The sequence below is a fragment of the Mastigoproctus giganteus genome, chromosome 11 (genome assembly GCF_048544385.1).
Source record: "Mastigoproctus giganteus isolate SK-2022 chromosome 11, ASM4854438v1, whole genome shotgun sequence".
NCBI classification, from domain to species: Eukaryota; Metazoa; Arthropoda; class Arachnida; order Uropygi; family Thelyphonidae; genus Mastigoproctus; species Mastigoproctus giganteus.
The window spans coordinates 72,450,110-72,462,510 of record NC_143585.1 but is presented as its reverse complement, the minus strand read 5'-3'; the positions used below and the strand labels follow the sequence as shown (position 1 = coordinate 72,462,510).

The 12,401-nt window shown below is 36.0% G+C and overlaps 1 protein-coding gene across 5 annotated transcripts in view; it reads right to left on the bottom strand.

The window, feature by feature from the left end:
• Positions 1–12,401, bottom strand: part of Kdm5 (Lysine demethylase 5) — a 589,167-nt gene that overhangs the window by 312,488 nt on the left and 264,278 nt on the right. For all 5 annotated transcript variants that reach the window (XM_090384917.1, XM_090384920.1, XM_090384918.1 and 2 more), the window contains one exon: positions 6,269–6,383. In XM_090384917.1, the coding sequence (XP_090241043.1) occupies positions 6,269–6,383 (115 nt within the window). The remainder of the gene's footprint in view (positions 1–6,268; positions 6,384–12,401) is intronic.

Genomic DNA, 12,401 nt, shown 5'->3' with positions numbered 1-12,401 from the left:
ATAATGATCTTTTTATTGTGGCTTGCAAAGCTCTAATATATCATTGACAGAACCCAATGGGCTGTACTAGCAAGCTTGTTTGCAATTTTCAGAGAATTTCATGTCAGACTGTACAATTCCTCTGTAGATCTTTTTTCATACTCCATTAACTTGAATTTGATACCACCCAGATGGTGTGTTATCGTGGGATTACTGCTATCTAAATGTGGTACACTGCATTTATCAATGTTAAACCTTAACTGCCACTTTTCAAGCAACTCAACTCAGTTTATCTAGATCTTCATGAAAGAGCATACCAGATTACTCTCATTAATCATTGTGCCCACCTTTGCATCATCAGTAATCTTAGATATCAAACTTGAAATACCTACATCAATGTTATTAATAAATATTCAGAACAGTAAGAGGCTCCAACACTGATCCCTATAGCACCCCACTCATTAATCCATAAAGAGCAGTGGCCATTTCTAACAACTCTGGTTATAATCTACCACTTAGCATCCCTTTATCCATAGTAGTAACTTGCACCCAATGCTACATTGCTCCACATTACATAACAATTGCACATATAGTATAGTATCAAAGGCTTTACTGAAAGTAGTACATTTTTACTGATATATTTTTTATTTTATTTTATTTTATTTTATTAATATTGACATTTATTAATATTTAAGTAGAAGTAAATAACAATTGTTCATATAGTATGGTATTAAAGGCTTTACAAAAATTTAAGTAGTGATGTAAAAATTATTCTTTGTATCTAGTTATTGTAAGTCATCACAGCAACTAATCAGGCTGGTCAGGCCTAATCTCTTTTTAATAAATCCATACTGTGACTGCATCATGGCTTCACCCCCCTTAATCTTGCATTACTTCTTTAGACTATTTATTATTTTCACTAGCACAGAGCTCAAATTGACGAGTCTGTAGTTATCCACTTTGTCATTTGAACAACTATTGTAAATAGGAGATACATTTGCACAACTAGCTGCAGGAAAATCCCCCAAATCTAAGGATTCTCTCAGTATTTTGGCTAAAGGTTTAACTATCTCTTTTTTGTCCCCAAAAATGTCCACACATGAAGTTTTTGGAGACAATATATTTATTTTTTCAACTTCATCAATTTCTGTATATGATCAACAATGCATAAGCCATTCATATTCAATGAATGTATGGAAGATGTCTCCCTTTCTTTCTAGTGTTAGAATACTGAAAGAATTCTTTGCTAATTTTCTGTGAATTCTTACTTGTCATTCTGTCTTATAAGCCTAACCTCTCAACCTCAAGTAAACTGATTACTGACCAGATTATACTCACTATAGGAATCTGTATACCCTGGCAATATATAATCATTCTTGCATTTTTCTTCTTTCCCACTAAACTCATCAGTTCACCTGACAATCACTATGGTCTGAACCTTGAACAATATCTCTTAGTTGGTATACTTCCTGCAATGTTTCTTTAACCAGTGACTCCATTATTTTCCATGAAACAGAAGTTAAACCAACAAGGTCTGTAATTATTTGTGTCACCCTTTGTGATAAAGGGTGATATGAGTCACCTTTTGTGACTCATGTCACCCTTCAAATGTATGTACTGGAGATGTGCAAATGTATTGCCAATTCACAAATGGGACTGCCCCTATGTGAATTGGGGATGCATTTGCAAATCTCCGTCGGGACCTCCCCTGAATACAAAGATGCTCTCATAATTATAGCTAAGGGTTGGCTTAAATCCTTTGCCACCTCCCTTAATATAACTGGATAGATCCCGTGCACTCCAGGTGACTTCCTTACGTTTAACTTCAGCAATTCTCCTCCACTTTGCTCTTAGTGATTACAAAATCATTTAGTTCCCTATTAGAGCTTGATAAACTTCTGGTCTCCACTTCCCTACAGACTTCCTCATGTGAATGTAGATGCAAAATACTCATTCAGTTTGTCAGCTACTTGAGCACGATCATCAACAGTTGAACCATTGATATCAAGTGGACCAATCTGATTCATCCCTTTCTTTCTAGAGTTTACATAAGTAAAGAAGTCTGCTGTTTTTCTTTGTATCCTTTGCCAAACATTTCTTGCAATCTGCCTTCGCTTGCCTGACCTCCTTTGTGACTTGATTACTGACCAGCTTATATCTACCAGTCTCCTGTGTGTCCTGATAATTTATATGTATCCCATGTATTTTTCTTCTATGCCACGAGTCCCATTAGTTCATATGACATCTATTTTGGCCTAAACCCTGAACAATATTTCTTAGTTGGTATGAAAAGCCTAGTAGCTTCCAAAATTAATTCCTTGAATGCTTCCCATTTAGAATTCACTATTGGTAACGTCATCAATTGGTACCACTGTATACAATTTAAAAACTGTCTGGGACCACCATAATCATCTTTACGAAAGCAAAAACCCTTACCTTTACCGGTGATGGTAGTTACATTTTTAAGTAAACCCCACATCGGTACACTGTGATAACTGCCACCTAGTGCTTCTTTTATTTGCAGAGCTTAATGCATGAATAATCACCGCTAATAATCAGATCGAGGGTATTGCTCCCTCTGGTTGCCTCTCGAACATGCTGCTGCAGAAAACAATCATCCAATATATCCACAGAGGTCTTGCTAGTGTGCAAGTGACTAACCCAAAAGTTCCAGTCAATATCTAGAAAGTTAAAATCCCCCCATTATAATTTACTGGTTCACTCTATTTCTTTGTACAGTTGTTTGTTGTACTCATCAGAGTCATTAGGCCTATAACACACTATTACTCCTACTTTTACTACTGAGTGAGTATCAAGCCATGATTTTTAACTGATATCTGGAAAATTAAAATTCCCAGCGACAAGATATTGATTTATTGGCATACTCTGTCTATATGGTTGTTCATGGTGTGCTTCACAGTCATTCGGCCTATCAGACAGTTTCCTATCTCATCTTTGTTTTTACATTGTTTACATCACCAGACCGACAACATTATAATGGCCCGTGTCTACAGGATATACTGTTTTCGAATCTATGCACTTCTTAAGTAGAATAATAACTCCCTCTCTATGATGTGTACAGAAAAGACAGACATGACAATCACCATATTTAATCTGTGTATACCCAACAGAGGGACAATAATTCGTATACATTAGCATCAGTAGACTGATGCTAATGTATACGATGCAAGAAAGCAAGCTTATGCAGCATCAGCCAAAAAAAAAGAAAAACCCGCTTCGATTTCACCCTCTGTACATTCCAAATACCTGTCCAGCTCAGCCTTAAATTTATTTAGGCTATCAACTTCCACAACAAAAGATGGAAGTCTGTTCCACCAATCAACTACCCGCTGGCTAAAGGCAAACTTCCGCACATCTATCCTACAACTGCCTTTTCTCAGTTTGAATTTATGCCCTCTCAGCTGATTACTCTGAGCAAGAGGAAGAATCCCATCAGCATTGAGCATGCTCAAACCATTCAAGGCTTTATACACTTCAATCAGATCACTTTGCAGGTGCCTAATCTCCAAACACTGTAATTTGCAAAATTTAAGCCTTTCTTCGTAAGGGCAAGCCTTTGTTACATTCACTAATCTTGTTGCCCTTCTCTGTACTCATCCCAAAAGCTCTACATCCTTCTTAAAATAACGCATTCTCTACCACTGTCAGTGTAGTACAACAGAGTTGATATGTTACTCTGGGGTTACTGCTTCCCATATATAGTACTTTATATTTGTCAATGTTAAACTTCATTTGCCACCTCTCAGCCCATCTGCTCAACTTTTCTAGATCCTGTTACAGCAGCGTACTGCCATTAGTGTCATTAACAACCTTACCAACCTTCGTATCGTCTGAAAACTTGAACATTAAGCCTGATATACCAGCATCAATATCATTTATAAATACAGAAAACAACAATGGATCCAACACTGAACCCTGAGGGACTCCACTAATAACATTAGTCCACGAAGAGCAGTGTCTATTGATTACCACTCTGTCTTCTCCCACTCAACCATCCCTTTATTCATAGCAGCAATCTGCCTCCAATGCTGCACTGCTCCAATTTGTGCAGCAGTCTTCCATTTGCAGCAGTATCAAAAGCCTTTCTAAGATCCAAATATATGATATCAAAGTTAATCCCTACATGCAGTTCCTTTGTGATCACATCATAGTATCCAATTAAATTGGTCAGACAAGACTTCCCCTTAACAAATCCATGCTGTGTCCGAGCTATAACTGAAGTATTGTCTAGATGATTCTGCAGTGTTCCTTTAACCAGTGCCTCCATTAATTTCCCTGGAGCAGAAGTTAAACTAACAGGTCTATAATTATTTGCGTTGCCCTCTGATCCTCCTTTGTGAATTGGGGTCACATTTGCACATCTCCAGTCCATGGGTACCTCTCCCCCGAGTCCAAGGAAGCTCTCATGATTATGGCTAAGGGTTTGCTTACTTCCTTTGCTGCCTCCTTTAATATAATTGGATAGATCCCATCCACCCCAGGTGCCTTGCCTTTCTTATGTTTATTTTCAACAATTTCTCCTCCACTTTCCTCTCAGTTATTACAAAATCACCTAGCTCATTGCCAGAGCTTAGTTCACCTCTAGCATTTTCCTCCCTGAATAACTCCTCATGTGTGAATGTATATGCAAAATACTCGTTTAGTTTGTTAGCCACCTGAGCAGGATCATCAACAGTTGAATCATTGATATCCAATTATTATACCGAATATTTCAAACTCAAATTTATTTACTATGCTCCTAACATCAGTGTATAAGAAAGAAAATAATCTTACGGAGCCCATATAATTGTTAGTCCCATGCGAACACTAAGCAGGACTATTAATCCTCCACACCTTGCTTTCCAGGCTGTTGCATATTCCACACACAGCAAGAATCATATTCAACTCTGCTGGCAGCTAAGATTATACTATTATCTTCGTTCCAACTTTCCTAATAGTGTCTAGATAGCACCAACAAATATTCTTGAACACCTTCTATTAACAAGAACAGACCATTTTGAGAGAAATTCTATCCCATGAGCCTTGCAGAATCTCTTTCTCTCTCTCAGGCAAAATTCCTGACACTTTCAAATTTTATCTAACTTATGGCTTTTTCTAAAAATTGCCCTATACCTGTTAAGTAAATCCTTCGACTGCCTATTCTTAATATCATTAGTAACAGCATATAGAACAATATCACATTTTGTCCCCTGGTAGACTTAGCTTAATCCTATTCCACCTATCTTTATTGGATAAAAAATTCTATTTTCCCCGACAATAGCACTACCTCTTGTGCAACCACCAAGTAGCTGGGTATTTCAGTGTAGGTGATAATGTTAAAGTAGATGACTATTTGCCAAGTCTCCTGATTTAATTTTTAAAAGCAATAACTCTTTTCTTCAAGCACTGAAATTTGTCCATTAATATAATTGAATAGATCCCATCCACCCCAGGTGCCTTTCTTATGTTTATTTTCAACAATTTCTCCTCCACTTTCCTCTCAGTTATTACAAAATCACCTAGCTCACTGCCAGAGTTTAGTTCACCTCTGGCATTCCCCTCCCTGAATAGCTCATGTATGAATGAATATGCAAAATACTCATTTAGTTTGTTAGCCACCTGAGCCCATTAAACACTAATTTCATTTTAGCATACTATACTGCTATTGCAGTAACATGATGTGATATGCTAATAATACTACACTATTCCAGCTAGTTTGTCTCTGTCTCTCTCTCTCTCTCTCTCTCTCTCTCTATATATATATATATATACACACACACACACACACACACACACACACACACACACACACACACACACACACACAAATTACGTTATATAAATACAAATTGCGTTATATATATATATATATATATAGTAGTTTTATAAACGCAAAGTTTATAAAACTACTACATTATTAATTATATATGTTCACAGAATCACGCAACAGGAAATAATCAAGAATTATACTCATCCCATTTCTGCTACTTTCTAAATACCTTGTGTTAATGCAACATTAGCAGTGGCAATGGATGATTTTATATTAATGTACCATTTTATAAATATTTAGATAATTACAAAAATAAATGTGTGTAAATAAGATGCTCAAATATACCCTATACTACAGATTACAATGTTTGTTAAGCAAAATAATTAAAATAAATAAAATAAAATAAATAAAAAACTCCAAATTATCAAAAAAAAAATGTCTGGAATATACACCCTAATATCTGCTTACTTATTTTTATGCACTTATTCATTATACACACCTTATTTTTTATACACTTACTATTATTGCACATGCAAGTTACAGCACTAAGGAAGCAAGTTGTTTTGCAAAAATCACATTGCCGTTCATCATCAGGGAGCAATTCAAATGCTTCTCTTTCTGCTTCTGTAACTCCCTAAAAAAGAATACCAATAATTTAATACTGACGGAGTGATGGTTATCTTAAAGTTACCAGTCATGAAATGTAACATGCAAAATAGCTGAAACAAAGAAAGAGTGGAGTGATGCTTACAAGAGGATCACATGAATCACATTTTCTGCAATTACAATAGGTATTGGGGCAGTGGGGAGGGGTTGGGTTTGAAAACATTAGGCTCAGATAAAAATTCATTTGCATTTAAAGTTTGTATGCATGTATGTAACTAGGAATGTTGGTTGGTTCCCATCAAGCAGCCAATGGTTCTGTGGTTAAGGGAGCACTACTATGCCGAGGTAAGATTCAATCCCACTCACCAGAAATTTCTTTAACTTTTTTTTTTTTTTTTTTAGAGTATACAGGTTGTATATATATTAAGTGCAATAGCATCATTATACACAGCCATTTCTGAATAAAAAGAATATTTATAAGGCGGCATCGTTTTAAGTTATATCTTATATCATGAATACCTTCACGAGTTACCATGATATTGCACTACTTCGAATAAGTTTGTTTGTTTGTTATTTGGTTTTTAGGAGCATTATCAACTAAGGCCGTATTGCTCCGGGATATGCGGTGGTCATTCCCTGACCTTTCCGCATCCTCTGTATTTGGTGGTGACGGGCTCGAATCCCGGTCTAATCAAGAAGCGTGTGCTATGCACTGCTGCTCCTTCCCACCTGGCTACGGAGGCGCCTACTTCGAATAAGTAACACTTCACCTGAAGAGAAGACTAATGTTACTTATTCTCAGATAGGTACCACCACCACCCAGACTGCACCGTATTAGGGCTATTTGGCCCTTCTTCAGTGGGTGGGTAGGTACTCAAGTGATGCAATGATGGCAAAACAGTTATGAAGTATAACTCCACTGATGCCTGATGGTGTATGATGTATTCAGACCTAAGATGCATTTAGGGCTAAAGCCTCAAGCTGTGAGCAAATTTAGACTATGTATATATTAAGTGCAATAGCATCATTAATACACAGCCATTTCTGAATAAACAGAATATTTATAAGGCAGCACCGTTTTAAGTTATATCTCATATTGTGAATACCTTCAAAACTTATTCGAAGTAGTGCAATATCATGGCAACTCGTTGTGAAGGTATTCACAATATGAGATATAAATTAAAACGATGCCGCCTTATAAATATTCTGTTTATTCAGAAATGGCTGTGTATTAATGATGCTATTGCACTTAATACAGTAAACCCCCGCTATTCGCAGTATCTGTATTTGTGGTGTCGCGTATTCGCGGTCGCTGATTTAATATAAAATGAAACCTAAAAAAATTTTAAAGCGCCATGAACATTTTCATCATAAAAAACCATGGGCGTGGCTAAAATTATCTTTCCCGGTCAAAACAGCACTCAGTTGAGAGGGGTGACAAAATCGCGAGCGTGGATGTTTCTCGCTAATTCTTGTTCAGTATGTGTTATGCGCTTGTCATGGAAGGTTTCGTCGTTTGCTTTTAATTTATATGCTTATAAATTTATCAATTTATAAATTGATATGCTTACAAAAGTGATAAATCTACCGTTTTGCAGTGTAAAATAGACTTTTTCGAGTGTGTTAACGGAAGAAAGTGACTTTATTTGGACAAGTTCTTTCTAACCCATAAAAAATATGGCTACGAATAACAAGGGAAATGTGAAAAGATCAAAGAAGGTGATGATATTAGCGAATAAAATTGAGCTATTAGACAAAATTTCTAATGGTGAAAGTGTCTCCTCAGTGGCAAAACATTATAAAATCAATGAGTCAACGGTACGATCAATCAAAAAATGGGAAGAAAAATCCGCCGTAGTGTCCGTGAAAACGCGCTAATTGTTTCAAAAATTTGCTCTGTAACTCGTGATGTTAAATTAGAAAAAATGGAAAAGGCTTTAAATCTGTGGATAGAACTCAAAATAAAATTCCATTATGTTCACTCATCATTCGTGAAAATGCAAAACTCCTTTATCAACACTTTAGAGAAACTGGTGATAGCACTGGCGGGATAAGTTTTTTAGCTAGCAAAGACACTGGTTTGAAAGATTTATTTGAAATTTCTAATAAATATTACATTTAACATTAAATTGTTTTTTATTTTCATTTCGATGCCATATGCTTGCATTTCACTATGTACTACTGTCTATGTACATAGTCATATTATGAAGGTACATATAATACATACATAGACAATTTTAGACTAGTTTTTCTTACATACTGTATATCATACTTTCGAACGGAACCCCTTTATTACTATGGGAGCCATAACTCAGTATTTGCGACATTTCTCAGGAACGTAAGCCCCGCGAATAGCGGGAGTTTACTGTATATACATAGTCTAAATTTGCTCGCAGCTTGAGGCTTTAGCCCTAAATGAATCTCAGTATACCGGTTGTTATACATATTATACAAAAATGTGATGTTTGTTTATGTTATTTTTAAATAAATTTATATAATGTGGAACATTTATTTCTTTTATTCCTCTTTATCTATACTTTCTTATTAGTAATATGTTAAGAAAAAAAAAATAGTTCCCATCATTATATTTTGAATCATTTGTGTTATGTGATAAATAACAATGTGATACTCTATTGTCTTCGCAAATTTGAAGAGAAGTAGCACACAGGCAATAAATTATTGCACAACTACATTGAAAACACTTTTCAAAAAAAAAATACTGGAGAATTTTGAGAAATGCCTGATGGTCTCAAAATCAATGAAGGGAAAATCCCTACCTGCACCTCAAAGTGTGAGGAAGCATTCTCTGGTGAAGAGTGGGCAATGTCTGTCAATGGATAATGCAGGAGGGGACCGAGGGAGGGAAGGAATAAGCTTTCAATTCTATCCTTGCGACAGAACAGGGCACTCTTTTGTCCTCGGAGTGAGAACTGCCCCCAAAGGTGGATGAACCAGAGGTAAATGGTCAACAGAACAGAATCTGGAAGAGATTGGAACCTCACCACATTACATTTCCCATAGTAAACCATGAGTCAACATGAAAAAATGATACCTGGATCTGAAATTGGAACCCCTGCAATATTGAGGTCCAATCAAAGTTACAGGGAAGAATGTGTGAAAACGGACTTAAGTAAGATGGGGGTTGATAGTACAACATATGAAGAGTCATTCTTAAACCCTTGTGGGAGAAATTGTCCTTGATACTACCTATCTGAAAAGTAGTAATAGACACAAATTGCAACACGGAATGTCAGAAGCCTCAATCAGGGTGGGGAACTAGATAATGTACTCCAAGAAATGGATTGCCGAAAAGTTGACATAATGGGCCTTAGTGAAGTAAGGTGGCCAAATGTGGGAAAAATAAATAAGAAAAAAAAAAAAAAAAAACACTTGATAATATACTCAGGAGGAGCCACTCATAAATAGCACTGCAATCATTCTGAAGAAAGAAACTGCAAAATCACTAATGGAATATTGGACAATTAATGATAGAATCCTTATGATTAAACTAGCAGCAAAACCTTTTAATATTGTAATAATACAGGTATATAAATAGCACTGCAATCATTTCGAAGAAAGAAATTGCAAATTCACTAATGGAATATTGGACAATTAATGAGAGAATCCTTATGATTTAACTAGCAGCAAAACCCTTTAATATTGTAATAATACAGGTATATGCCCCATTAGGGAGGCCAGGGCCGAGTATGAGAAATCCCTAGCTAAGAGAGCAAAGAATGGAGAAAAGGAGTTTTTCATGTATCAGCAGGCTATAAGACAGGACCTTGCTTAGAACACCTTTAGGCCAAACACAATCAAAAAAGCCTTACAAATGTCAAGAGCAACTGCTTGAGTTTCACCAAACTCAAGCAGTTGCTCTTGAATATATATCACGAATTGATAAGACACTGATGCAATTCATATTATCAATCATTAATCAGATAAAAAGTTTTGGGATAGTGTAAGAGTTGGCAGATGATAGACTTTTCCATTACTTTGGAAAGAATAGATGTAAGTGTAATAAGGCGATAAACTGGACAGGAAAGATTTGTCACCCATTTTGGGGACTGGATGTATGTGAGAATTTCGAAGCAGAAGGAAAAACACCAGTGGAATAACAGGAACAGAGGTTTTGAAGAGTAGAGAAATTCTTTTAGGACCTGGAACTTTTTTGACATCAAGACTGTTCAGAATTTTTCTAACATGATTCTTTTAGAAGACCACAGGAGAAATTGAGTGGAATGTACTGGGCATGGTAGGAGGAGGTTTGCCAAACTTGTCAATGCAAAAGTTAGATGAAAAGTAGGATGCTAGTAATTTGGCTTGGTGAGACATGGGATGCATCCAGTTGGCATATGTCTTTAATGATTTGTGCAAAAATGCTAACTCTCTAGTGTGTGTACATGTGCAACAATCTTGTGTTATGAAGATTGCTACATACATGCATCTATCTCCGATTAAAGTAAAGTTTTTGTTCCCTAATAAAATTCGAAGTTTAGTATTTGTATGTGGTCACCATATTGGTCAGTGCTATTAAGTTCAAGCAGAGTAAAATGAACATTAATACATAAAATTGTGCATTCTTGTTATGTTTACTCAAGATTATTAAAATATTACCAGATGTATGAGGCACAGAGTAATCTGCCGTGGGCTGTTTAGCATATTGCTAAAGTTACCTGAATTTTGTTGCCTTTTTTTTTTTTTTTTTTTTAAATATATTGTGTTAAGGATTATTTTAAGAGTTAACATTTTGGTATCGAGTTCAGTACTTATATCCGTATTTCAAATTTTGTATTAAGTGACTACAGTTTGAACTTACCAATGAACATGCAGTTACCATCTCTGGCACATGTAGCCCAATGCAATTATATATTTTGCTTTGTGTTATCTGAATTTATATTTGGTGATACTCTATGTGAATGTTGTCTAACCTATTGGGAAATTAAATTTTAGGAAACTCCACCTATTACTGGATATTTGGCAATGAAATCAGTTACACTGCCACTGAATGTATCCCATACCTTACCAGATTCTGTGCATAACTCTCAGGTCCAAGAATCGATCCTTTGAGGGACCCCACTTCTGATGATACATCAACCTGAAGAATATCCATTGATCACAATCTTTCACCTTCAGTCCTGCAGACATCATGCAAACCATTTCGGAATCTATCCAGTAACCCCAACATCTTCCGGCATATACAATATGCGAGAAGATGTTGGGGTTACTGAATAGATTACTGGATTGAGTGGAATGTACTGGGCATGGTAGGAGGAGGTTTGCCAAACTTGTCAATGCAAAAGTTAGATGAAAAGTAACTTTTGATGAGAGACTGAGTCAAATGCTTGTCCAAATAAACTAAGTTGAAAATGTTCATTACATCCGACTCATGAGTAACTGCGTCAAAAGAGCCCACAGTAATTTACTTTTAAGAAAACCATGTTATGTCCTTCAGAATGCCACTTCTATCTAAATATCCCTGGATTGCACTAACCGGTCTGTAATTACTGACTTCACTTTTAGAAAAACCTTTACATATTAGCAATACATAGGCACTTCTTTAATCCAAAGGAATCTCTCCCAAGTCCAACGATGCCTGCATAATTAACCTCAATGGTTCAATACACTCTCTCTTATTTTATTATTATTTATTTTTTATTTTTGCACAATTGGGTATCCAGTTTCTCCCATAATTGTCACTATGAGCGATGGTAGATGGCTTTCTGTTTTTTAACTTCTCTGCTAATGCTGGTGTTCCTCATGTTCAGTTCTTTCTTAAACTGTTTTCCTGTTGTATATTAATGACTTTCTACTGATTGGAAATCCTATCCATAGGTTTGCTGATGACACACACACACACACACACACACTACAGTCATCATTGCAATTTGAGAAATACTGTCCCGAGCTAACAGCTTCAACTTCTTGAATATTCTTCACCAAGTCCTTAAGTGCCAATTCTTAGGTGGGGCACAAAAAAGTTGGTTAACTTTAATCCCACTGAAACTCAGTCCTGTCATATTTCTGATATGAAAAGAGTCTACTG